Source organism: Ranitomeya imitator, chromosome 6, assembly GCF_032444005.1.
Source record: "Ranitomeya imitator isolate aRanImi1 chromosome 6, aRanImi1.pri, whole genome shotgun sequence".
Taxonomy (NCBI): domain Eukaryota; kingdom Metazoa; phylum Chordata; class Amphibia; order Anura; family Dendrobatidae; genus Ranitomeya; species Ranitomeya imitator.
The window spans coordinates 157,292,832-157,319,700 of record NC_091287.1 but is presented as its reverse complement, the minus strand read 5'-3'; the positions used below and the strand labels follow the sequence as shown (position 1 = coordinate 157,319,700).

Here is a 26,869-nt window from a genome sequence, read left to right as displayed (position 1 = left end):
TTTACAATTCTGGCCAATTTTTACAATTCTGACCACTGTCACTTTGTGAGGTTATAATTCGGAATGCTTCAATGGATCCCGGTGTTTCTGAAACTGCTTTTTCGTGACATATTGTACTTCATGTTAGTGGTAAAATTTATTCGATATAGCTTGCGTTTATTTATGAAAAAAAACAGAAATTTGGCAAAAATTTTGAACATTTTGCAATTAAATCAGAGAGTGGTGTCGCACAAAATAGTTAATAAATAACATTTTCCACATGTCAACTTTACATCAGCACAATTTTGGAAACATAATTTTTTTTTGTTAGGTCGTTATAAGGGTTAAAAGTTGACCAACGATTTCTAATTATTCCAACAAAATTTACTTTGGGGGTAATATAGTGACACCTTTCTATAAACTGCACCCTTCAAGGTGTGCAAAACCACATTCAAGAAGTTTATTAACCCTTCAGGTGCTTCACGACAGCTAAAGCAATGTGGAAGGAAAAATGAACATTTTAATTTTTCACAAAAAAATTTACTTTTGGACCACAAAATTTGTTGTGCAATTTCACCTGAGTACGCCAATACTCTGTACGTGGGGGAAAGCCAATGTTTGGGCACATGGTAGGGCTCAGAAGGGAGGGAGCATTGTTTGAATTTTTGAACGCAAAATTGGATGGAATCAATGGTGACACCATGTTTGGAGACCCCCTGATGTACCTAAAGAGTGGAACCCCCAATTCTAGCTCCAACCCTAACCTCAACACACCCCTAACCCTAATCCCAGCCCTAACCATAACTCTAACCACAACCCTAACCCCGACACACCCCAAATCCCAACCCTATCCATAATACTAACCACAAACCTAGCCTTAACACATCCATAAACCTAATCCAAACCCTAATCATAATCTCAAACATAACCACAACCCTAACTTTAGCGCAACCCTAACTTTAGCCCAACCCTAGCCCAACCCTAACTTTAGCCCAATTCTAAACCTAGCCCCAACCCTAACCCTAGCCCAACCTTAACCCTACCTTTAGCCCAACCCGAACTTTAGACCAACCCTAAATTTAGCCCAACTCTAACTCTAATGACAAAATCGAAATAAAAACATTTTTTATTGTATTATTTTTACCTAGGTAAGGGGGTGATAAAGGGGGGTTTGATTTACTATGTGTTTTTTATTTTGATCACTTTGTTAGGGTCTATCACAGTGATCAAAATGAACCAATAAGAAAAATTTCCTATTGTTTCTGGGTGCCGGTCGCCAGATCTCGGTGGGCACATTGCGCATGCACCTGCCAATTTCTATCCGGAAGAAGATGCCTTCAGCCGGGGACAGGATCGGGGAATGCAGGAGGATTCAAGGACACTGGAGGTGCCAGGGGCGATTACATAAAAAAAGAGAGAAATTGAATGGGTATTCAGACTTTTTTTGCTGTCGCCGTTATTCCGTTAATAACAGCGATCGTAACACTGGGATTGGTAAAATCCAACCTGAATCATGTTCTCTGGGGTCTCAGCTACCCCCGGTAGCTGAAACCCCGGAGAAATTCCGATACTGAGGGGCGCTATACACTTATTTCTCAGCGCCGTTAAAAGCGTTAAGGGGGTTAAAACATTCTCTCTCTCATTATTCTGGCCTTAGGCAAATATTAATAATTATGGTAATCCTAATTGACCTAAAATGGGAAAGGTTTATTCTGATTTCATGTCAGATATTGAGAAAAACATGTATATGTCTTTTTATATAGTGTTTGTAAACTTCTAGTCTCAAATGTGTATATATGTATATACAGTATATGTTGTACCCAGTGCTGGCCATCAACCACTCCTGCCAGAGATTCAGCTAAACCCTATCAACAGAGCAGCAGTTTCTCTTCCTGTTGACAGGGTGGGACTATTGATGCAATGCTGTTTAACAGACGGCTCTCCACTGCCTAACTGGGGGAAGCCAGCTGTCACTTAGCATGATGCACTTAGTCCCGCCCTGTTAATAGGAAGAGAAACTGCTGCTTTGTTGACAGGGAGCAGCTAAATCTCTGGCAGGAGCAGTCGATAACCAATGCCACTAGCTGCCTCTGTTAGCAACTACAAGCATTTTTTTAAGTTACAGATACCCCTTTTAGTTATGCCAAATTGGGATCTATGTTTTCTATTTGTTCACTTTTTATTTAAAAATGTGTACATTTTTTAATTATGGTAGGAAACTAGACAATCCAAAGTAAACAAATACGTGAAAGAACACAGATTCCATGGATATTTTACCTGCTCAAAATGAAGGCAATGGTCAAAGTGTTGTAAGTTGTTATATTACACACTGATTTATGATGTGCTGATATATGATGTAAACCTAGGAAATCTTTTACCTATTTCATGTTTAAGCATCCCCTCCAGCCACTGCTCTCTTGCAGTGGACATGTTGATAGTCAGTGTTGGTCGACCATTTACGACAGTCATAGAAGCCCGAGAAAGCAAATCATCTGTAAGGTGCACAACAATCTGAAACATATAGATCAATATTGTCATTTTAGGGACTTGTAATAGCAAAATTACAATTATTCAAAAATAGAAATTAACTTGACACTCAAATGGTATGTGGCTTGAAAAGTCTTTTCAAGCCACGATACCATTTGAGTGCCAAGTTCTTTTCTATTCTTGGACTGTTTCGGGCTGGACGCCCTACTTGAGCACCTCCCATCCTATTTTGTATGAGTGCCATGTTGTCACTACCTCAAAATTACAATTATTGTTAGACATACTTTTCTTGCATAAATATGGAACATGTGTTGCTTATATGAAGCAGGTGATTGTTTGTATAAAAAGGTAGATGAGTTTAGAGATGGGATATTCATGCAAGGGACACCTGCTCTTTTTGCTCGCTGAGAAGTAAAGCTATTGTTCCAGGAGATGCAAAAATACAGTGATCCATCAAAACTGACTCCAAGGTGAATATGTAAGGGGAAATTTGGCTGACATCTGTTTCCGCACCCCAAAACATCTTCCAGAGGGGTCCCTGGGTGTGTGCATTCGGTTGTGTTTCTGTTGCAGACACCTTCAGGTTTAGTTCTGGCACCATTTGTGCGGCACCTTAGCCCTTTAACTTCACAATGAAGAAAACAAACAGGTTTTCAAAAATAACTTTTTGTTTAATGAAGTTAAAACATATATACAAGGGCTTGACTTTCTCTTCTGCACAATACAGAGGCACAATCTTCGTGGTAATGCACAATACTTGTGGGAGACGTTACAGATGCATTACAGGTTACGCTGAGGGCCTACATCTTCCCAATACAGGGACACATGGGTCGATGTGTTACGCTGTGTCCACTGTACCCTAGCTGGACTCTGGTGAAAGGTGTAAGGGAGCTCTCATTAGCTACCAACTTACAGACGTGCCCCATCCTGACCTCATATTCTTTCACTGCTGATCTTAAGATCTGGCTAACACTGAGACTTTCTTAAAATCTTCCTGCTTAGGTGCCCAACTTGCCTGCTTTGAGTAAAACTGGCACCACTCTAGACTGTTTGCTGAATGACTTGCTCCCTTGCCAGTCTGTTACTTCTACACATACACCCCGAGTGATGATAGAAGTCTCTTAGAGCATTCTTTTTACTCTCCAGCTCTTTCTGAACTTTCAACTGCCTCTTAAAACCAGGAACTCACACTCTAGTCCCCAACTATGGTCTGGCCCTACTTTTAACCCTGTCACCCTCAACTAACAGTAACTGCAACCTTAGGAGGATATAACATGCAATAAAATACAATTTGCACACAATAAAGCAACAGGGATCTTCAGTGGGGTGTTACACCATCTTCTCCAACTTTACATGTGTCTTGCAACAGAGCTGCTTATAAAAGTGAGTGCACTAGATGTTGAGGAAATTGTTCTGGAATCAATAAGTGTGATAATCACTCACCTCCCCCAGGCATCCTTCTTTTTCCATGTATTTTCTAACTTGATGCCATATTCGACTCTTTGGAAGAAGACATCCTCCAGTGGCCTGCTCAAATTTTTCATAGCTGCCATATTTCTCAAGTGCTTTCTGCATGATATTAACAGCCTACAAAAGACAAAAAAGGAAGGGCAAAGGAACTTATTTGTTTTTTTTGCCTCAAATTAACCATGCACAATCCTTCTAAGTGTTTAGCTACCACCCAATCCATGGAAAAGCAATAGTCCTGTATGTATTACTGTTACTACACCAGTTATTTGTTGAATGGTATATCAATTAGCTCTCTCAAAAAGCAAAAGGAACCATTTAACAAGCCTTCCATCACTAGGGACAAATGCATAGCCAGAACCGCATCTACAGACAGCCTGTAAGACTCCATACTCAGCTGCTCTCTTTAAGGTTATGCTTACACGACTGTATTTTCAGACTGATTGTCCTTATAAAAAACTGAGCACTCAGACCAATGTTACTCAACAGGACTGTTTAGATGACGTTTCATTTTTTTTTTACATAGATAAAATTTCCACATGAAAATAAACAGGCACTAGTCATTTTCTTATTTCTGATGAGACTCCCCTGTTTGAGTTTATGGCTTTTTTTTACTGATACACTGCCATTATTAACATAGGAAACTGTCATTAGTCTTGTAAATTTTATTCATTGCTGACGTATAAAACGTATAAAAAGCATCCCCAGATCAACACCTGGCCGTCTAATTGTTAGACGGAGACTTGGAGAGGTGTACAAGCCACAGTGTCTTGCACCCACTGTGAAATTTGGTGGAGGATCGGTGATGATCTGGGGATGCTTCAGCAAGGCTGGAATTGAGCAGGTTGTTCTTTGCAAAGGACATATGAATCAAGCCGCATACAAGGTTATCCTGGAAAAGCAGTTGATTCCTTCTGCTCAGGCAATGTTCCCCAACTCTGAGGACTGTTTTTTCTAGCAGGACAATGCGCCATGCCACACAGCTAGGTCAATCAAGGTGTGGATGAAGGACCACCACATCAAATCTCTGTCATGGCCAGCCCAATCTCCAGACCTGAACCCAATTGATAACCTCTGGAATGTAATCAAGAGGAAGATGGATAGTCACAAGCCATCAAAGAACTGCTTAAATTTTTGTACCAGGAGTGGCATAAGGTCATCCAAAAGTAGTGTGAAAGACTGGTGGAAATCATGGCAAGACGCACGAAAGCTGTGATTAAACATCATGGCTATTCCACAAAGTATTAATTTCTGAACGTTTCCTGAGTTAAAACATTAGTATTGTTGTTTCTTATTGATTATTACTTGAGGTCTGCAGGCAATGCATTTTTTTGTTATTTTGACCATTTTTCATTTTCAGAAAATAAATACAAAATGTATTGCTTGGAACTAAGGAGACTCGCTACACTCATCAGGAGGGCGTTAAACTAGAAGAAGAGGGGACGGGAAGAAAAACATTAGACTTGAACAAAGAAGACCCAGGAAAACATACTCAGAAGGGAGGTAAGAACATTTCTAAAACAATCCACAGCGAGGAGATTGGAACAAAACAAAATCCTCTAAACTGCATGCTCGCAAACGCCAGAAGCCTGACAAACAAGATGGAAGAACTAGAAGCAGAAATATCTACAGGTAACTTTGACATAGTGGGAATAACCGAGACATGGTTAGATGAAAGCTATGACTGGGCAGTTAACTTACAGGGTTACAGTCTGTTTAGAAAGGATCGTAAAAATCGGAGAGGAGGAGGGGTTTGTCTCTATGTAAAGTCTTGTCTAAAGTCCACTTTAAGGGAGGATATTAGCGAAGGAAATGAGGATGTCGAGTCCATATGGGTCGAAATTCATGGAGGGAAAAATGGTAACAAAATTCTCATTGGGGTCTGTTACAAACCCCCAAATATAACAGAAACCATGGAAAGTCTACTTCTAAAGCAGATAGATGAAGCTGCAACCCATAATGAGGTCCTGGTTATGGGGGACTTTAACTATCCGGATATTAACTGGGAAACAGAAACCTGTGAAACCCATAAAGGCAACAGGTTTCTGCTAATAACCAAGAAAAATTATCTTTCACAATTGGTGCAGAATCCAACCAGAGGAGCAGCACTTTTAGACCTAATACTATCTAATAGACCTGACAGAATAACAAATCTGCAGGTGGTCGGGCATCTAGGAAATAGCGACCACAATATTGTACAGTTTCACCTGTCTTTCACTAGGGGGACTTGTCAGGGAGTCACAAAAACACTGAACTTTAGGAAGGCAAAGTTTGACCAGCTTAGAGATGCCCTTAATCTGGTAGACTGGGACAATATCCTCAGAAATAAGAATACAGATAATAAATGGGAAATGTTTAAGAACATCCTAAATAGGCAGTGTAAGCGGTTTATACCTTGTGGGAATAAAAGGACTAGAAATAGGAAAAACCCAATGTGGCTAAACAAAGAAGTAAGACAGGCAATTAACAGTAAAAAGAAAGCATTTGCACTACTAAAGCAGGATGGCACCATTGAAGCTCTAAAAAACTATAGGGAGAAAAATACTTTATCTAAAAAACTAATTAAAGCTGCCAAAAAGGAAACAGAGAAGCACATTGCTAAGGAGAGTAAAACTAATCCCAAACTGTTCTTCAACTATATCAATAGTAAAAGAATAAAAACTGAAAATGTAGGCCCCTTAAAAAATAGTGAGGAAAGAATGGTTGTAGATGACGAGGAAAAAGCTAACATATTAAACACCTTCTTCTCCACGGTATTCACGGTGGAAAATGAAATGCTAGGTGAAATCCCAAGAAACAATGAAAACCCTATATTAAGGGTCACCAATCTAACCCAAGAAGAGGTGCGAAACCGGCTAAATAAGATTAAAATAGATAAATCTCCGGGTCCGGATGGCATACACCCACGAGTACTAAGAGAACTAAGTAATGTAATAGATAAACCATTATTTCTTATTTTTAGGGACTCTATAGCGACAGGGTCTGTTCCGCAGGACTGGCGCATAGCAAATGTGGTGCCAATATTCAAAAAGGGCTCTAAAAGTGAACCTGGAAATTATAGGCCAGTAAGTCTAACCTCTATTGTTGGTAAAATATTTGAAGGGTTTCTGAGGGATGTTATTCTGGATTATCTCAATGAAAATAACTGTTTAACTCCATATCAGCATGGGTTTATGAGAAATCGCTCCTGTCAAACCAATCTAATCAGTTTTTATGAAGAGATAAGCTATAGGCTGGACCACGGTGAGTCATTGGACGTGGTATATCTCGATTTTTCCAAAGCGTTTGATACCGTACCGCACAAGAGGTTGGTACACAAAATGAGAATGCTTGGTCTGGGGGAAAATGTGTGTAAATGGGTTAATAACTGGCTTAGTGATAGAAAGCAGAGGGTGGTTATAAATGGTATAGTCTCTAACTGGGTCGCTGTGACCAGTGGGGTACCGCAGGGGTCGGTATTAGGGACCTGTTCTCTTCAACATATTCATTAATGATCTGGTAGAAGGTTTACACAGTAAAATATCGATATTTGCAGATGATACAAAACTATGTAAAGCAGTTAATACAAGAGAAGATAGTATTCTGCTACAGATGGATCTGGATAAGTTGGAAACTTGGGCTGAAAGGTGGCAGATGAGGTTTAACAATGATAAATGTAAGGTTATACACATGGGAAGAAGGAATCAATATCACCATTACACACTGAACGGGAAACCACTGGGTAAATCTGACAGGGAGAAGGACTTGGGGATCCTAGTTAATGATAAACTTACCTGGAGCAGCCAGTGCCAGGCAGCAGCTGCCAAGGCAAACAGGATCATGGGGTGCATTAAAAGAGGTCTGGATACACATGATGAGAGCATTATACTGCCTCTGTACAAATCCCTAGTTAGACCGCACATGGAGTACTGTGTCCAGTTTTGGGCACCGGTGCTCAGGAAGGATATAATGGAACTAGAGAGAGTACAAAGGAGGGCAACAAAATTAATAAAGGGGATGGGAGAACTACAATACCCAGATAGATTAGCGAAATTAGGATTATTTAGTCTAGAAAAAAGACGACTGAGGGGCGATCTAATAACCATGTATAAGTATATAAGGGGACAATACAAATATCTCGCTGGGGATCTGTTTATACCAAGGAAGGTGACGGGCACAAGGGGGCATTCTTTGCGTCTGGAGGAGAGAAGGTTTTTCCACCAACATAGAAGAGGATTCTTTACTGTTAGGGCAGTGAGAATCTGGAATTGCTTGCCTGAGGAGGTGGTGATGGCGAAATCAGTCGAGGGGTTCAAGAGAGGCCTGGATGTCTTCCTGGAGCAGAACAATATTGTATCATACAATTATTAGGTTCTGTAGAAGGACGTAGATCTGGGGATTTATTATGATGGAATATAGGCTGAACTGGATGGACAAATGTCTTTTTTCGGCCTTACTAACTATGTTACTATGTTGTCAGAAGTTTTTAGAATAAAAGAACAATTTACATTTTACTCAAAAATATACCTATAAAGAGAAAAATCAGACAAACTGAAAATTTGCAGTGGTCTCTTAATTTTTGCCAGAGCTGTATGTTTCCATGGAGCAAGGCAGACTTCTTTACAAAGTTCTTTTATGAGGAATACTTGTGGGAAATAGAAATTTAGTAAATCATAAATGTGAACATTTAAGGATTTTTCTTGATTACAAATCATCTTTAAAAAGTAACAGTTTTGATTTTTTATTTCATAAATTAATAGTACACTTGAAATAAGGCAACTTTGTAATATATAGAGATTTGCTTCTTTCTCTGTCAGAATTGATCGGTCATTATCAAAATTCCCAATTCTGAGGTAAAATCTGTATTCAGTGAAAACTTTCCCTTTACTGAGATAGGAGAAGGCAGATGAGCATTTCTGCTGAAGTCCTGCTATGTGTAGCACAAACTGTCAGAAGATTGCAGCTTGAAGTCTGAAGCAAGTAAAAGGTAGAAAATAAATGTTTCCAAAAATATAAAAAAATTAAAATACACAAAAGTTCACATCACCCCCCTTTTGCCCCAGTGAAAATAAAACACCAGATCTATCAACATATAAAAAGAATAAATTCGATCGGTAAACAGTGTAAAGAAAAAAATATTCAAAAGACCAGAATCAGTGGCTACCCCAAAATAGTATTAATAAAAACATCAACTTGGCGCGCAAAAAAATAAACCCTCACCCAGCCCCAGATCCCGAAAAATTGAGACTAGAGTTGAGCGACCTTGACCTTTTTAGAGTCGAGCCGGGTTTCGCGAAACCCGACTATCTCAAAAGTCGGGTCGAGTGAAATCGGCCGATTATGACGTAAAGTCGGGATCGACCGAAACACGAAACCCAATGCAAGTCAATGGGGCAGCATAGTCGGCAGTGAGTGGGGGCCAGGAAAACACCTAGAGTGCCCATTTTAATATCAAAACCATCCATTCTTCTTAATGAAGCTTGTCAAGCGTAATTTACCTTATAATAATTGGAAGGCATTTGAAATTGGGGGTCATTTGGCTAAAGTTGTGTGGGGTAGGGCTGGTTCAAGTAATTAGTGGGCCCAGGAAATCTGGACCACGTCACGGCAGTGGAGCAGGGAGAGGTAAGTATTTCAACTTTGCAAGTGCTGTGATCCTGAGCAAGCAGGGGGGGCCCACTTGTTGGCATTGGCACTGGCACAGGGCCCCTCAAAGTACAGCGGTGTGTTTGCACGGCGGGGGTGCCTCCCACCGGCAGCAACACTTTTGCGTACTATGAGAGGCCCTGTGCCAGTGACGTCGCCAACTAGTATTCCTCCCCCCACCTGATGAAGGAACCTGCACTTTCATCTGCACCTTCCTCTTTGTCCCCGTGTAAGGTGGTATGGTATGCGGGAAGAGCAACCTGACTTTCAGCAGGGTCACAATGTTGTTGTGTAGCATGCACGGGGAATGTTGCGTTATGGGTCAATGTACCAGCAGACTCATCTATCACTGGCTGGGCAATGGGCACGATGAAGTGGAAACACAGATATAGGCCCAAAGAATAAAGTGGGCTAAATGCAGTTCAAAATTGGTAAAACAGGAATAACCAGGGGGCATTGCAGTGGAGGACAACTGGAATGAGAGGCTGACACAGAGAGTAGGGCCAAATCAGTAAGTAGTCGAAATGCAGTTCAAAATTGGCAACCGTAGTAAACAGGCGGCACAGCTTTGTTCAGTGGAGGAGAACAGCAAGGAGTGGCAGACACCGATAGTAGGCCCCAACCCAACTAGTAGGCCAAATGCAGTCTAACATTAACAACTACTTAACGAGAGCCTGAAAATGGAATTTCAGGACAGGAAACCAGAAGAACAGCAAGGAGTGGCAGACACCGATAGTAGGCCCCAAACCAACTAGTACGCCAAATGCAGTTGTTCCATTTAACCACAATTTAATGAGAGCCTGAAGATAGAAGCTCAGGAAAGGCAACCTGGGGAACACCTTGGAGTGTAACACCCCATCTCTCTCCACCCCATACCCATTTTGTAGGCCTAATGCAGTGTACTTTTCTACAACTACTAAACGAGAGTCGGAAGACCGAAGCAATGGCAAGGAAACCTGGGGAACACCTTGGAGTGTAACACACCATCTCTCTCCACCCCATACCCAATTTGTAGGCCTAATGCAGTGTAGTTTCCAAGAACTACTAAACGAGAGCCGGAAGATCGAAGCTCAGGAAAGGCAACCTGGGGAACACCTTGGAGTGTAACACACCCTCTCGCTACACCCCATACCCAATTTGAAGGCCTAATGCAGCGTAGTTTCCAACAACTACTAAACGAGAGCCGGAAGATCGAAGCTCAGGAAAGGCAACCTGGGGAACACCTTGGAGTGTAACAAACCCTCTCTCTACACCCCATACCCAATTTGTAGGCCTAATGCAGCGTAGTTTCCGACAACTACTAAACGAGAGCATGAAGATCGAAGCTCAGGAAAGGCAACCTGGGGAACACCTTGGAGTGTAACACACCCTCTCTCTACACCCCATACCCAATTTGAAGGCCTAATGCAGTGTAGTTTCCAAGAACTACTAAACGAGAGCCGGAAGATCGAAGCTCAGGAAAGGCAACCTGGGGAACACCTTGGAGTGTAACACAACGTCTCTCTACACCACGGAAGGGCTGATTCTTAGGAAGGAAGGCTGTTGGAAATAAGCATTGCGCGTCCGAGGGTGATTATATTCTTATTAGGTATATACTCACCCTCGGACGCGCCCTGCTTCTTTATTTGGAATGAATGTTTATTTGCAATGTGGTGTTGACTTTCTCTATTATTTTGGTAATTAATGATTTTATTATTTTCATTGTTTTGCATCTTCTCGGCAATAATATAAAGAAGACGCGACAGGACAACACTCGGTGGATGCCATATGTGTGTTTTCAATTTAAAAAACCTTTCAGTTAACTACTTGCAGGAGAAAGTAATTGTAGCTGGTGGCCATTTTTAGTACTGTACCAGATTTTAGTTGTGTGTTTGTTTTTAATGTTAAAATGTCTGCATTTGATATCTCTCCAGTATTTTCTTTTTTGTAAGCAAAATACTTATTTTTATATTTTCTGATGTTGGTTCCAGGGGTACACGGGCAGCAGTGCCCTGGTCAGTGTAGTAGTAGTTGAAAGAATGGACCGCAGACAGGCATCGAAGGCCTAAAATAAAAAAATTGGGCTGGCTGTAGGCAATTTTAAATTGGTTCCAGGGGTACACGGGCAGCAGTGGTGTGGTCAGTGGAGGCCTAGTGGAAGGAGTGACCGCAGACAGGCATCGAAGGCCTAAAATAATAACACATGGCTGTAGGCAATTTTAAATTGGTTCCAGGGGTACACGGGCAGCAGTGGTGTGGTCAGTGGAGGCCTAGTGGAAGGAGTGACCGCAGACAGGCATCGAAGGCCTAAAATAATAACACATGGCTGTAGGCAATTTTAAATTGGTTCCAGGGGTACACGGGCAGCAGTGACCTGGTCAGTGTAGTAGTAGTTGAAAGAATGGACCGCAGACAGGCATCGAAGGCCTAAAATAAAAAAATTGGGCTGGCTGTAGGCAATTTTAAATTGGTTCCAGGGGTACACGGGCAGCAGTGGTGTGGTCAGTGGAGGCCTAGTGGAAGGAGTGACCGCAGACAGGCATCGAAGGCCTAAAATAATAACACATGGCTGTAGGCAATTTTAAATTGGTTCCAGGGGTACACGGGCAGCAGTGCCCTGGTCAGTGTAGTAGTAGTTGAAAGAATGGACCGCAGACAGGCATCGAAGGCCTAAAATAATAACACATGGCTGTAGGCAATTTTAAATTGGTTCCAGGGGTACACGGACAGCAGTGGTGTGGTCAGTGGAGGCCTAGTGGAAGGAGTGACCGCAGACAGGCATCGAAGGCCTAAAATAATAACACATGGCTGTAGGCAATTTTAAATTGGTTCCAGGGGTACACGGACAGCAGTGGTGTGGTCAGTGGAGGCCTAGTGGAAGGAGTGACCGCAGACAGGCATCGAAGGCCTAAAATAATAACACATGGCTGTAGGCAATTTTAAATTGGTTCCAGGGGTACACGGACAGCAGTGGTGTGGTCAGTGGAGGCCTAGTGGAAGGAGTGACCGCAGACAGGCATCGAAGGCCTAAAATAATAACACATGGCTGTAGGCAATTTTAAATTGGTTCCAGGGGTACACGGGCAGCAGTGCCCTGGTCAGTGTAGTAGTAGTTGAAAGAATGGACCGCAGACAGGCATCGAAGGCCTAAAATAATAACACATGGCTGTAGGCAATTTTAAATTGGTTCCAGGGGTACACGGACAGCAGTGGTGTGGTCAGTGGAGGCCTAGTGGAAGGAGTGACCGCAGACAGGCATCGAAGGCCTAAAATAATAACACATGGCTGTAGGCAATTTTAAATTGGTTCCAGGGGTACACGGACAGCAGTGGTGTGGTCAGTGGAGGCCTAGTGGAAGGAGTGACCGCAGACAGGCATCGAAGGCCTAAAATAATAACACATGGCTGTAGGCAATTTTAAATTGGTTCCAGGGGTACACGGACAGCAGTGGTGTGGTCAGTGGAGGCCTAGTGGAAGGAGTGACCGCAGACAGGCATCGAAGGCCTAAAATAATAACACATGGCTGTAGGCAATTTTAAATTGGTTCCAGGGGTACACGGGCAGCAGTGGTGTGGTCAGTGGAGGCCTAGTGGAAGGAGTGACCGCAGACAGGCATCGAAGGCCTAAAATAATAACACATGGCTGTAGGCAATTTTAAATTGGTTCCAGGGGTACACGGGCAGCAGTGGTGTGGTCAGTGGAGGCCTAGTGGAAGGAGTGACCGCAGACAGGCATCGAAGGCCTAAAATAATAACACATGGCTGTAGGCAATTTTAAATTGGTTCCAGGGGTACACGGGCAGCAGTGGTGTGGTCAGTGGAGGCCTAGTGGAAGGAGTGACCGCAGACAGGCATCGAAGGCCTAAAATAATAACACATGGCTGTAGGCAATTTTAAATTGGTTCCAGGGGTACACGGGCAGCAGTGGTGTGGTCAGTGGAGGCCTAGTGGAAGGAGTGACCGCAGACAGGCATCGAAGGCCTAAAATAATAACACATGGCTGTAGGCAATTTTAAATTGGTTCCAGGGGTACACGGGCAGCAGTGCCCTGGTCAGTGGAGGCCTAGTGGAAGGAGTGACCGCAGACAGGCATCGAAGGCCTAAAATAATAACACATGGCTGTAGGCAATTTTAAATTGGTTCCAGGGGTACACGGGCAGCAGTGGTGTGGTCAGTGGAGGCCTAGTGGAAGGAGTGACCGCAGACAGGCATCGAAGGCCTAAAATAATAACACATGGCTGTAGGCAATTTTAAATTGGTTCCAGGGGTACACGGGCAGCAGTGCCCTGGTCAGTGTAGTAGTAGTTGAAAGAATGGACCGCAGACAGGCATCGAAGGCTTAAAATAATAACACATGGCTGTAGGCAATTTTAAATTGGTTCCAGGGGTACACGGACAGCAGTGGTGTGGTCAGTGGAGGCCTAGTGGAAGGAGTGACCGCAGACAGGCATCGAAGGCCTAAAATAATAACACATGGCTGTAGGCAATTTTAAATTGGTTCCAGGGGTACACGGACAGCAGTGGTGTGGTCAGTGGAGACCTAGTGGAAGGAGTGACCGCAGACAGGCATCGAAGGCCTAAAATAATAACACATGGCTGTAGGCAATTTTAAATTGGTTCCAGGGGTACACGGACAGCAGTGGTGTGGTCAGTGGAGGCCTAGTTGAAGGAGTGACCGCAGACAGGCATCGAAGGCCTAAAATAATAACACATGGCTGTAGGCAATTTTAAATTGGTTCCAGGGGTACACGGGCAGCAGTGCCCTGGTCAGTGTAGTAGTAGTTGAAAGAATGGACCGCAGACAGGCATCGAAGGCCTAAAATAATAACACATGGCTGTAGGCAATTTTAAATTGGTTCCAGGGGTACACGGACAGCAGTGGTGTGGTCAGTGGAGGCCTAGTGGAAGGAGTGACCGCAGACAGGCATCGAAGGCCTAAAATAATAACACATGGCTGTAGGCAATTTTAAATTGGTTCCAGGGGTACACGGACAGCAGTGGTGTGGTCAGTGGAGGCCTAGTGGAAGGAGTGACCGCAGACAGGCATCGAAGGCCTAAAATAATAACACATGGCTGTAGGCAATTTTAAATTGGTTCCAGGGGTACACGGACAGCAGTGGTGTGGTCAGTGGAGGCCTAGTGGAAGGAGTGACCGCAGACAGGCATCGAAGGCCTAAAATAATAACACATGGCTGTAGGCAATTTTAAATTGGTTCCAGGGGTACACGGGCAGCAGTGCCCTGGTCAGTGGAGGCCTAGTGGAAGGAGTGACCGCAGACAGGCATCGAAGGCCTAAAATAATAACACATGGCTGTAGGCAATTTTAAATTGGTTCCAGGGGTACACGGGCAGCAGTGGTGTGGTCAGTGGAGGCCTAGTGGAAGGAGTGACCGCAGACAGGCATCGAAGGCCTAAAATAATAACACATGGCTGTAGGCAATTTTAAATTGGTTCCAGGGGTACACGGGCAGCAGTGGTGTGGTCAGTGGAGGCCTAGTGGAAGGAGTGACCGCAGACAGGCATCGAAGGCCTAAAATAATAACACATGGCTGTAGGCAATTTTAAATTGGTTCCAGGGGTACACGGGCAGCAGTGACCTGGTCAGTGTAGTAGTAGTTGAAAGAATGGACCGCAGACAGGCATCGAAGGCCTAAAATAATAACACATGGCTGTAGGCAATTTTAAATTGGTTCCAGGGGTACACGGACAGCAGTGGTGTGGTCAGTGGAGGCCTAGTGGAAGGAGTGACCGCAGACAGGCATCGAAGGCCTAAAATAATAACACATGGCTGTAGGCAATTTTAAATTGGTTCCAGGGGTACACGGACAGCAGTGGTGTGGTCAGCGGAGGCCTAGTGGAAGGAGTGACCGCAGACAGGCATCGAAGGCCTAAAATAATAACACATGGCTGTAGGCAATTTTAAATTGGTTCCAGGGGTACACGGGCAGCAGTGGTGTGGTCAGTGGAGGCCTAGTGGAAGGAGTGACCGCAGACAGGCATCGAAGGCCTAAAATAATAACACATGGCTGTAGGCAATTTTAAATTGGTTCCAGGTGTACACGGTCAGCAGTGGTGTGGTCAATGGAGGCCTAGTGGAAGGAGTGACCGCAGACAGGCATCGAAGGCCTAAAATAATAACACATGGCTGTAGGCAATTTTAAATTGGTTCCAGGGGTACACGGGCAGCAGTGGTGTGGTCAGTGGAGGCCTAGTGGAAGGAGTGACCGCAGACAGGCATCGAAGGCCTAAAATAATAACACATGGCTGTAGGCAATTTTAAATTGGTTCCAGGGGTACACGGGCAGCAGTGACCTGATCAGTGTAGTAGTAGATGAAAGAATGGACCGCAGACAGGCATCGAAGGCCTAAAATAAAAAAATTGGGCTGGCTGTAGGCAATTTTAAATTGGTTCCAGGGATACACTGGCAGCAGTGGTGTGGTCAGTAGAGGCCTAGTGGAAGGAGTGACCGCAGACAGGCATCGAAGGCCTAAAATAATAACACATGGCTGTAGGCAATTTTAAATTGGTTCCAGGGGTACACGGGCAGCAGTGGTGTGGTCAGTGGAGGCCTAGTGGAAGGAGTGACCACAGACAGGCATCGAAGGCCTAACATAACAAAAATGTCAATACAATGGTATTGTCAGTGGCAGGCATTGAAGGATGTCAGCGTATAGACTAAACATTGGTGGAGCTGTGAGATAATTTTGCAAGTGGTAGAGCACTGTTTGAGCTGGGGTGGGGGGAAACTGTCTTGTGGCCGGCGGTACAGGCCCAGGGCCCCTCATATTACAACGGTGTGTCTGACGTTGGGTGCGCACCACCACCGCCAGAGACACTTTATTGTACTAGGAGGGGCCCAGTGGCAGTGCCGTCGACCAAAAGCGGGCTCACCCACCTCTTCAGACAAACTGCACTCTCACGGGTGCTGTCGCCAAGTGTCGATACCACGGCCCCGTGTGGGGAGTTTGGCCATTTAGTGAGGTGTGAACATGTCGTATGCTGGACAATCAGGTGCTGAAAATTACGAGATTGGAAAAGGCATTCAGAATAGTCCACAGACAAGACCTTTTCATAGGAAAGTTAGGTGTCAGCCGGGCAAGGTGGGGCAAAAGATTTCGAAATCCAGTTGTGGTTCATTTTAATGAAGGTTAGATCATCTACATTTTGGGTAGCCAGACGAGTCCTTTTTTCTGTTAGTATTGAACCTGCAGCACTGAATACTCTTTCTGATAGGACACTAGCTGCCGGGCAAGCAAGCTCCTGCAATGCATATTCTGCCAATTCTGGCCAGGTGTCTAATTTTGATGCCCAGTAATCAAATGGGAATGACGGTTGAGGGAGAACATCGATAAGGGATGAAAAATAGTTTGTAACCATACTGGACAAATGTTGTCTCCTGTCACTTTGAATTGATGCTGCAGTACCTGTCCTGTCTGCGGTCATAGCAAAATCACTCCACAACCTGGTCAGAAAACCCCTCTGGCCAACGCCACTTCTGATTTCTGCCCCTCTAACTCCTCTGGTCTGCTGGCCCCTGCAGCTCGTGTGAGAACGATCACGGGCGCTGTGTGCAGGGAATGCCAGAAGCAAACGGTCAACAAGAGTTGATTGTTTGGTTGCTAATATTAGTTCCAAGTTCTCATGTGGCATTATATTTTGCAATTTGCCTTTATAGCGAGGATCAAGGAGGCAGGCCAACCAGTAATCGTCATCATTCATCATTTTAGTTATGCGTGTGTCCCTTTTGAGGATACATAAGGCATAATCCGCCATGTGGGCCAAAGTTCCAGTTCTCAAATCTGCGGTTGTGCTTGGTTGAGGGGCAGTTTCAGGCAAATCCACGTCACTTGTGTCCCTCAAAAAACCAGAACCCGGCCTTGCCGCGCCACCAATTTCCAGTGGCCCCGGAAAAGCTTCCTCATTAAAAATATAATCATCCCCATCATCCTCCTCGTCCTCCTCCTCCTCTTCGCCCGCTACCTCGTCCTGTACACTGCCCTGGCCAGACAATGGCTGACTGTCATCAAGGCTTTCCTCTTCCTCAGCTGCAGACGCCTGATCCTTTATGTGCGTCAAACTTTGCATCAGCAGACGCATTAGGGGGATGCTCATGCTTATTATGGCGTTGTCTGCACTAACCAGCCATGTGCATTCCTCAAAACACTGAAGGACTTGACACATGTCTTGAATCTTCGACCACTGCACACCTGACAACTCCATGTCTGCCATCCTACTGCCTGCCCGTGTATGTGTATCCTCCCACAAAAACATAACAGCCCGCCTCTGTTCACACAGTCTCTGAAGCATGTGCAGTGTTGAGTTCCACCTTGTTGCAACGTCTATGATTAGGCGATGCTGGGGAAGGTTCAAAGAACGCTAATAGGTCTGCATACGGCTGGAGTGTACGGGCGAACGGCGGATATGTGAGCAAAGTCCACGCACTTTGAGGAGCAGGTCGGATAACCCCGGATAACTTTTCAGGAAGCACTGCACCACCAGGTTTAAGGTGTGAGCCAGGCAAGGAATGTGTTTCAGTTGGGAAAGGGAGATGGCAGCCATGAAATTCCTTCCGTTATCACTCACTACCTTGCCTGCCTCAAGATCTACAGTGCCCAGCCACGACTGCGTTTCTTTCTGCAAGAACTCGGACAGAACTTCCGCGGTGTGTCTGTTGTCACCCACTTCATAGCCAATACAGCCTGCTGACGTTTGCCAGTAGCTGCCCCATAATGGGAGACCTGGTGTGCAACAGTGGCAGCTGCGGATGGAGTGGTTGTGCGACTGCGGTCTGTGGACGAGCTCTCGCTTCTGCAGGAGGACGAAGAGGAGGAGGAGGGGGTGCGAACGGCTACAGCCAATTGTTTCCTAGACCGTGGGCTAGGCAGAACTGTCCCAAACTTGCTGTCCCCTGTGGACCCTGCATCCACCACATTTACCCAGTGTGCCGTGATGGACACGTAACGTCCCTGGCCATGCCTACTGGTCCATGCATCTGTTGTCAGGTGCACCTTTGTGCTCACAGATTGCCTGAGTGCATGGACGATGCGCTCTTTAACATGCTGGTGGAGGGCTGGGATGGCTTTTCTGGAAAAAAGTGTCGACTGGGTAGCTCGTAGCGTGGTACAGCGTAGTCCATCAGGGCTTTGAAAGCTTTGCTTTCAATTAACCGGTAGGGCATCATCTCTAACGAGATTAGTCTAGCTATGTGTGCGTTCAAACCCTGTGTACGCGGATGCGAGGCTAAGTACTTCCTTTTTCTAACCATAGTCTCATGTAGGGTGAGCTGGACTGGAGAGCTGGAGATCGTGGAACTAGCGGGGGTGCCGGTGGACATGGCAGACTGAGAGACGGTGGGAGATGGTATTGTTGCCACCGGTGCCCTAGATGCAGTGTTTCCTACTACGAAACTGGTGATTCCCTGACCCTGACGGCTTTGGCCTGGCAAAGAAACCTGCACAGATACTGCAGGTGGTGCGGAAAATGGTGGACCTACACTGTCGGAAGGGATGTTGCGTTGCTGACTAGCTTCATTGGCCGAGGGTGCTACAACCTTAAGGGACGTTTGGTAGTTAGTCCAGGCTTGCAAATGCATGGTGGTTAAATGTCTATGCATGCAACTTGTATTGAGACTTTTCAGATTCTGTCCTCTGCTTAAGGTAGTTGAACATTTTTGACAGATGACTTTGCGCTGATCAATTGGATGTTGTTTAAAAAAATGCCAGACTGCACTCTTTCTAGCATCGGATACCTTTTCAGGCATTGCAGACTGAGCTTTAACCGGATGGCCACGCTGTCCTCCAACAGGTTTTAGCTTTGCCACGCGTTTTGGGCAAGATACGGGCCCGGCAGATGGAACCTGTTGCGATGTTGATGCCTGCTGCGGCCCCTCCTCCTCCGCTTCAGAACTGCTGCCGCCTGCACCCTGTTCCCCCAATGGCTGCCAATCGGGGTCAAGAACTGGGTCATCTATTACCTCTTCTTGTAGCTCGTGTGCAACTTCGTCTGTGTCACCGTGTCGGTCGGTGGTTTAGCGTTCGTGATGGGGCAACATAGTCTCATCAGGGTCTGATTCTTGATCAGCACCCTGCGATGGCAATGTTGTGGTCTGAGTCAAAGGACCAGGATAGTAGTCTGGCTGTGGCTGTGCATCAGTGCACTCCATGTCAGATTCAACTTGTAATGGGCATGGACTGTTAACTGCTTCACTTTCTAAGCCAGGGACGGTATGTGTAAAGAGCTCCATGGAGTAACCCGTTGTGTTGCCTGCTGCATTCTTCTCTGTTGTTGTTTTTGCTGAAGAGGACAAGGAAGCGACTTGTCCCTGACCGTGAACATCCACTAACGACGCGCTGCTTTGACATTTACCAGTTTCACGAGAGGAGGCAAAAGAGCTAGAGGCTGAGTCAGCAAGATAAGCCAAGACTTGCTCTTGCTGCTCCGGCTTTAAAAGCGGTTTTCCTACTCCCAGAAAAGGGAGCGTTCGAGGCCTTGTGTAGCCAGACGACGAACCTGGCTCCACAGCTCCAGACTTAGGTGCAATATTTTTTTTCCCACGACCAGCTGATGCTCCACCATTACCACTACCCTCATTACCAGCTGACAATGAACGCCCCCGGCCACGACCTCTTCCACCAGACTTCCTCATTGTTTTAAAAACGTTACCAAACGAACGGTATTTGTTGCTGTCACACAACTTACACGGTGAGCTATAACTTCAGTATGATTTAGCTACCCCTTTACAGGTGGGTGAGACCACAACGAAAATCAGCCACAATGTTACACACTCTGTTGTTGTTGGCAACAAATGAGATGGCACACACGCAGGACTGTCACTGAAGCGCAAATGTAAATATTTATCTCCCACTGATTTGTGTTTGTTTTTTTTAAAAGGGAGACTTCAGAAAAAAAAAAAATTAAAAAAAAATTATTTTTTACAGAAGAATTTATAAAACAAATAAAATGAAATGATTGTTTCAGGGAGAATTTAGGAAAAAAAAAAAAAAAAAGGCTTTGTAGGGCCCACTGAGTGAGAGAGGACGCACACAGGAGTCAGGAGTGGCACACAAGCCCAGAGGCCAATATTAATCTCCCACCGATTGATTTAGTTATTTTTTTTGGTAGATTTTGGAACCCAAATCAAGCAAAAAAATTAATAGGCTTTCTATGGCCCACAATTGGGGAGAGAGAGAGAGATGGCACACCCAGGAGTCAAGACTGGCACACAAGCAGAAGGGGCAATATGAATCTCCCACAGATTTTTTTTTTTTTTTTTTTTTTCAAGGAGACTTGAGAGAAAAAAAAATACAAAAAAAATGATTTTTTTCAGGAATAATTTAGAAACCAAAGAAAATAAAATGATTGTTTCAGGGAGAATTTAGAAAACAAATAAAACAAAAAATAGGCTTTCTAGGGCCCACTGAGTGACAGATGACGCACACAGGAGTCAGGAGTGGCACACAAGCCCAGAGGCCAATATTAATCTCCCACTGATTGATTTAGTGATTTTTTTTGGTAGATTTTGGAACCCAAATCAAGCAAAAAAATTAATAGGCTTTCTATGGCCCACAATTGGGGAGAGAGAGAGAGATGGCACACCCAGGAGTCAAGACTGGCACACAAGCAGAAGGGGCAATATGAATCTCCCACAGATTTTTTTTTTTTTTTCAGGGAGACTTGAGAGAAAAAAAAAATACAAAAAAAATGATTTTTTTCAGGAATAATTTAGAAACCAAAGAAAATAAAATGATTGTTTCAGGGAGAATTTAGAAAACAAATAAAACCAAAAATAGGCTTTCTAGGGCCCACTGAGTGACAGATGACGCACACAGGAATCAGGAGTGGCACACAAGCCCAGAGGCCAATATTAATCTCCCACTGATTGATTTAGTGATTTTTTTTGGTAGATTTTGGAACCCAAATCAAGCAAAAAAATTAATAGGCTTTCTATTGCCCACAATTGGGGAGAGAGAGAGAGATGGCACACCCAGGAGTCAAGACTGGCACACAAGCAGAAGGGGCAATATGAATCTCCCACAGATTTTTTTTTTTTTTTTTTTCAGGGAGACTTGAGAGAAAAAAAAAAACAAAAAAAATGATTTTTTTCAGGAATAATTTAGAAACCAAAGAAAATAAAATGATTGTTTCAGGGAGAATTTAGAAAACAAATGAAACAAAAAATAGGCTTTCTAGGGCCCACTGAGTGACAGATGACGCACACAGGAGTCAGGAGTGGCACACAAGCCCAGAGGCCAATATTAATCTCCCACTGATTGATTTAGTGATTTTTTTTGGTAGATTTTGGAACCCAAATCAAGCAAAAAAATTAATAGGCTTTCTATGGCCCACAATTGGGGAGAGAGAGAGAGATGGCACACCCAGGAGTCAAGACTGGCACACAAGCAGAAGGGGCAATATGAATCTCCCACAGATTTTTTTTTTTTTTTTTTTTCAGGGAGACTTGAGAGAAAAAAAAATACAAAAAAAATGATTTTTTTTCAGGAATAATTTAGAAACCAAAGAAAATAAAATGATTGTTTCAGGGAGAATTTAGAAAACAAATAAAACAAAAAATAGGCTTTCTAGGGCCCACTGAGTGACAGATGACGCACACAGGAGTCAGGAGTGGCACACAAGCCCAGAGGCCAATATTAATCTCCCACTGATTGATTTAGTGATTTTTTTCAGGTAGATTTTGGAACCCAAATCAAGCAAAAAAATTAATAGGCTTTCTATGGCCCACTATTTGTGAGAGAGATGGCACGCTCAGGACTGGCACACAAGCCCAGAGGCCAATATTAATCTCCCATTTTTTTTTTTTTTCCAGGGAAAATTTATAAACCCAATAAAAAAAATAATAATAAATAGGCTTTCTATGGCCCACTATCTGAGAGAGAGAGATGGCACGCTTAGGACTGGCACACAAGCCCAAAGCCCAATATTAATCTCCCACTGATTGATTTAATGATTTTTTCAGGTAGAATTTAGAACCCAAATCAAGCAAAAAAATTAATAGGCTTTCTATGGCCCACTGAGTGAGAGATGGCACACACAGGAGTAAGGAGTGGCACACAAGCCCTGAGGCCAATATTTTTCTCCCACTGATTGATTGATTGATTTTTTCAGGTAGAATTAGGAACCCAAATCAACCCAAAAAATAAATAGGCTTTCTATGGCCCACTATTTGTGAGAGAGATGGCACGCTCAGGACTGGCACACAAGCCCAGAGGCCAATATTAATCTCCCACTTTTTTTTTTTTTCCAGGGAAAATTTATAAACCCAATAAAAAAAATAATAATAAATAGGCTTTCTATGGCCCACTATCTGAGAGAGAGAGATGGCACGCTTAGGACTGGCACACAAGCCCAAAGGCCAATATTAATCTCCCACTGATTGATTTAATGATTTTTTCAGGTAGAATTTAGAACCCAAATCAAGCAAAAAAATTAATAGGCTTTCTATGGCCCACTGAGTGAGAGATGGCACACACAGGAGTAAGGAGTGGCACACAAGCCCTGAGGCCAATATTTTTCTCCCACTGATTGATTGATTGATTTTTTCAGGTAGAATTAGGAACCCAAATCAACCCAAAAAATAAATAGGCTTTCTATGGCCCACTATTTGTGAGAGAGATGGCACGCTCAGGACTGGCACACAAGCCCAGAGGCCAATATTAATCTCCCACTTTTTTTTTTTTTCCAGGGAAAATTTATAAACCCAATAAAAAAAATAATAATAAATAGGCTTTCTATGGCCCACTATCTGAGAGAGAGAGATGGCACGCTTAGGACTGGCACACAAGCCCAAAGGCCAATATTAATCTCCCACTGATTGATTTATTGATTTTTTCAGGTAGAATTTAGAACCCAAATCAAGCAAAAAAATTAATAGGCTTTCTATGGCCCACTGAGTGAGAGATGGCACACACAGGAGTAAGGAGTGGCACACAAGCCCTGAGGCCAATATTTTTCTCCCACTGATTGATGTTGTGATTTTTTCTGGTAGATTTTGGAACCCAAATCAAGCAAAAAAATAAATAGGCTTTCTATGGCCCACTGAGTGAGAGATGACACAGACAGAGATGGCACTCTAGCAGAAATGTCAATCTTAATCTCCCACAAAAAAAAAAAAAAAGGAACTGTCCTTCAATTACTATCTCCCTGCAGTAATCTCAGCCAGGTATGGCAGGCAGCAATAAGGAGTGGACTGATGCACAAATTAAATAAAAAGTGTGGACAAACAAACAAGATAGCTGTGCAGAAAGGAAGGAACAAGAGGATTTGTGCTTTGAAAAAAGCAGTTGGTTTGCACAGCGGCGTACACACAGCAATGCAGCTATCAGGGAGCCTTCTAGGGCAGCCCAATGAGCTACAGCGCTGAGGAAAAAAAAAAAAAAAAGGAGCTTCCACTGTCCCTGCACACCGAAGGTGGTGTTGGGCAGTGGAAATCGCTACAGCACAAGCGGTTTTGTGGTTAATGGACCCTGCCTAACGCTATCCCTGCTTCTGACGAAGCGGCAGCAACCTCTCCCTAAGCTCAGATCAGCAGCAGTAACATGGCGGTCGGCGGGAACTCCCCTTTATAGCCCCTGTGACGCCGCAGACAGCAAGCCAATCACTGCAATGCCCTTCTCTAAGATGGTGGGGACCAGGACCTATGTCATCACGCTGCCCACACTCTGCGTTTACCTTCATTGGCTGAGAAATGGCGCTTTTCGCGTCATTGAAACGCGACTTTGGCGCGAAAGTCGCGTACCGCATGGCCGACCACGCACAGGGGTCGGATCGGGTTTCATGAAACTCGACTTCGCCAAAAGTCGGCGACTTTTGAAAATGTTCGACCCGTTTAGCTCAACCCTAATTGAGACGCTATGGGTTTCTGTTTTAACAAATTATGGATTTTTTTTCACCACTTAATAAAAAAGAACCCACCGTATTTTTCGGACTATAAGACGCACCCAAAAATTGGGGTGAAAATTGCAGAAAAAAAGAATTTTTATAAGATGGGGGTCCGTCTTATTGTCCGAATTTACAGTATCTTACCTGAGGGCTGGCGGTGGCAGAGCAGGGTCACAGGAGGCATGGTGTCGGCAGAGGTGCGGTGATGTGGTGGGCGATATGGCGTGCACTTGAGCAGGGTCCCTTCCTGTTTAGGTGGGCAATGCCACGGCCTGGTGTCCATGGGGGGTTGCAGCAGTGCTGTGGCGGCAACAGATGTGCGGGGATGATGAAGCCGAGTTCAAAGATTTAGATCTTGGCTTCATGAAAATGGCCACCGCGATCTCCCGCGGCCATTTTCCTGAAGCCCCAGGAAGCAGAGCACTCCATCTGCACACGCGCGGCCTCAGGAAGATGGCCGCCGCCACCGATAAAGCCATGATTCACCCGGCTCTGCTGCTTACCTTGGAAACCGGGCCGCTGCGTCACCTCACCTGTGGAAGGGACCCCGTTCACGCCATACCGCTCACTGCGCATCATCATCCCTGCACCTCTGCAGCCGCCGCACCTCTGCCGCCACCACACCACTGCCGGTAAGCCTGCATTCCAACTATAAGACGCACCCCCCATTTTCCTCACATTTTTGGTGGGGAAAAAGTGCGTCTTATAGTCGGTAGACATGTTTGGTATCTGCAAACTCTTAATGACCTGGAGAATTATAATGGCAGGACAGTTTTAGCATTTAGTGAACATGGTAAAAAAATAAAAAATTATTGTGGAATTGCACTTTTTTGCAATTTCACAGCACTTGGATTTTTTCTATTTTCCAGTACTTAAAATAATTGGTGTTGTCACGCAAACAACAAGCCCCCACATGGCCATATTGACAGAAAAATAACAAAGGTATGGCTCTGGGAAGAACCGGAGGAAAAAATGAAACAAAAACAAGTAAAAAAGTTTAAAAAAAATGGAAGAGTTTTAATACCTGTTTAAGAAACTTGTCAGAGGCATGGCTGTGCTTCACTAAGACGTTTGGCAGTGCAGGATTGGCATATTCAAACTGAGGATTGTTTATAAATGCAGACTTAAAAAACTTAATTTTCTCTTTTTCAATATTTAATGGCTTTATTGCATTTAAAATACAAATTTTCTTCCTAGAGACGTCTTCCTTTGGCTTTGAGATCTCAGGCTGCTTTCCACTTGTTAGGCTGGAAAAGTAATGTCTTGTCCTGGTCTTGATTTTAGGCCTATGTGAGAATCCTATGCTGTTTCCTGCCACAGAGATGCTCTGTGGATACTTAGCAGGGGTCGCTCTTCCTTTAGAGTTAAAACTCGATATGTTCCGTCTGAAGTACATCCAAGAGTTGCTCTGGGAGGAAGTGCGGGTTTTCTGGTGCTCTTTGCTGCGTAATGTACTGGAAAGTTTACCTCCTTTCCTTCGTTTTTTACTTTGTGCCCCAAATGATTCTTTTTGAGCTTGTTGCTTCTTTCCCTCTTTGCTCTGAAGCAGAACGTTGTAACTGCTGGTTCCAGTGGTAAATGTGTCTCGCAGGACACTCATAGACCGCCCTTGGGTGATTTTTGTATTCTCTGGATTGCGTACTTTTTCCACATTCAGAACAGATTTTCGAGACAGTTCCTTTTTAGGCCAATGGAGGGTTTCTAAAGGAAATGCAAACACATAGTTTGTATTATTATGCAAATAAAATAGAAAACATTCTTTATTTCATTGCAAAAAGGATCACAGGCGTGAATCCTGCACTATTAAATGGCAGCACTTTAATAGCGGTCTACTAGATGTGTCTATATATTGCTGTATGAGTCTAACTTTTACTATTGCTTTTACTTCACTTATCCACCACATAGGAGAAGGCAAGATTCCTGCTGAATATTTTATTAAATTGTGACTATATTAGAAACATTTTTCATCTCTTTTCACATGAAAAAGCCTTAACTGAACCAATTATGCTTCAAACATGGCAGTGGAGCAATTATGTACGTAAATTTAGTACCATTAACCCCTTTACGACCAATGACGGATATAGCATGTCATGAGCTAGTGTCAGTTCCTGCATCATGAAGTGCTATGTCTATCATGAAGTTAAACTATCACTGCATGTAAACACCTATCACAGAATGATCCCCAGGAGGTGCTGAAATATCAGCACCTGAACGATCACAGCAGGAGCTCGGCACTGCTAGTAGCCGAGCTCCTGCACTAACAACCATGGATGGTGCCAGCAGAACCTCTGGCTATTTAACCCAGTAAATGGGGGTCCGATTGTTGCCATGGTGACCCAGGCTCATCATGACGACCCCAGGGTCACCAAGCTATGGAAAGCTTTTTAGACCATGCTCAGAACTTGGTCAAAGACGTTTCTGTACATTTAATAATAAT

The 26,869-nt window shown here is 44.1% G+C and overlaps 1 protein-coding gene across 1 annotated transcript in view; it reads right to left on the bottom strand.

The window, feature by feature from the left end:
- The window catches only part of MATCAP2 (microtubule associated tyrosine carboxypeptidase 2), a 69,280-nt gene that overhangs the window by 7,230 nt on the left and 35,181 nt on the right, over positions 1-26,869 (bottom strand). The window contains exons 2-4 of the mRNA XM_069730224.1: positions 25,457-26,133; positions 3,910-4,053; positions 2,358-2,490 (exon numbers count right to left, since the gene is read on the bottom strand). Coding sequence (XP_069586325.1) covers positions 2,358-2,490; positions 3,910-4,053; positions 25,457-26,133 — 954 coding nt within the window. The remainder of the gene's footprint in view (positions 1-2,357; positions 2,491-3,909; positions 4,054-25,456; positions 26,134-26,869) is intronic.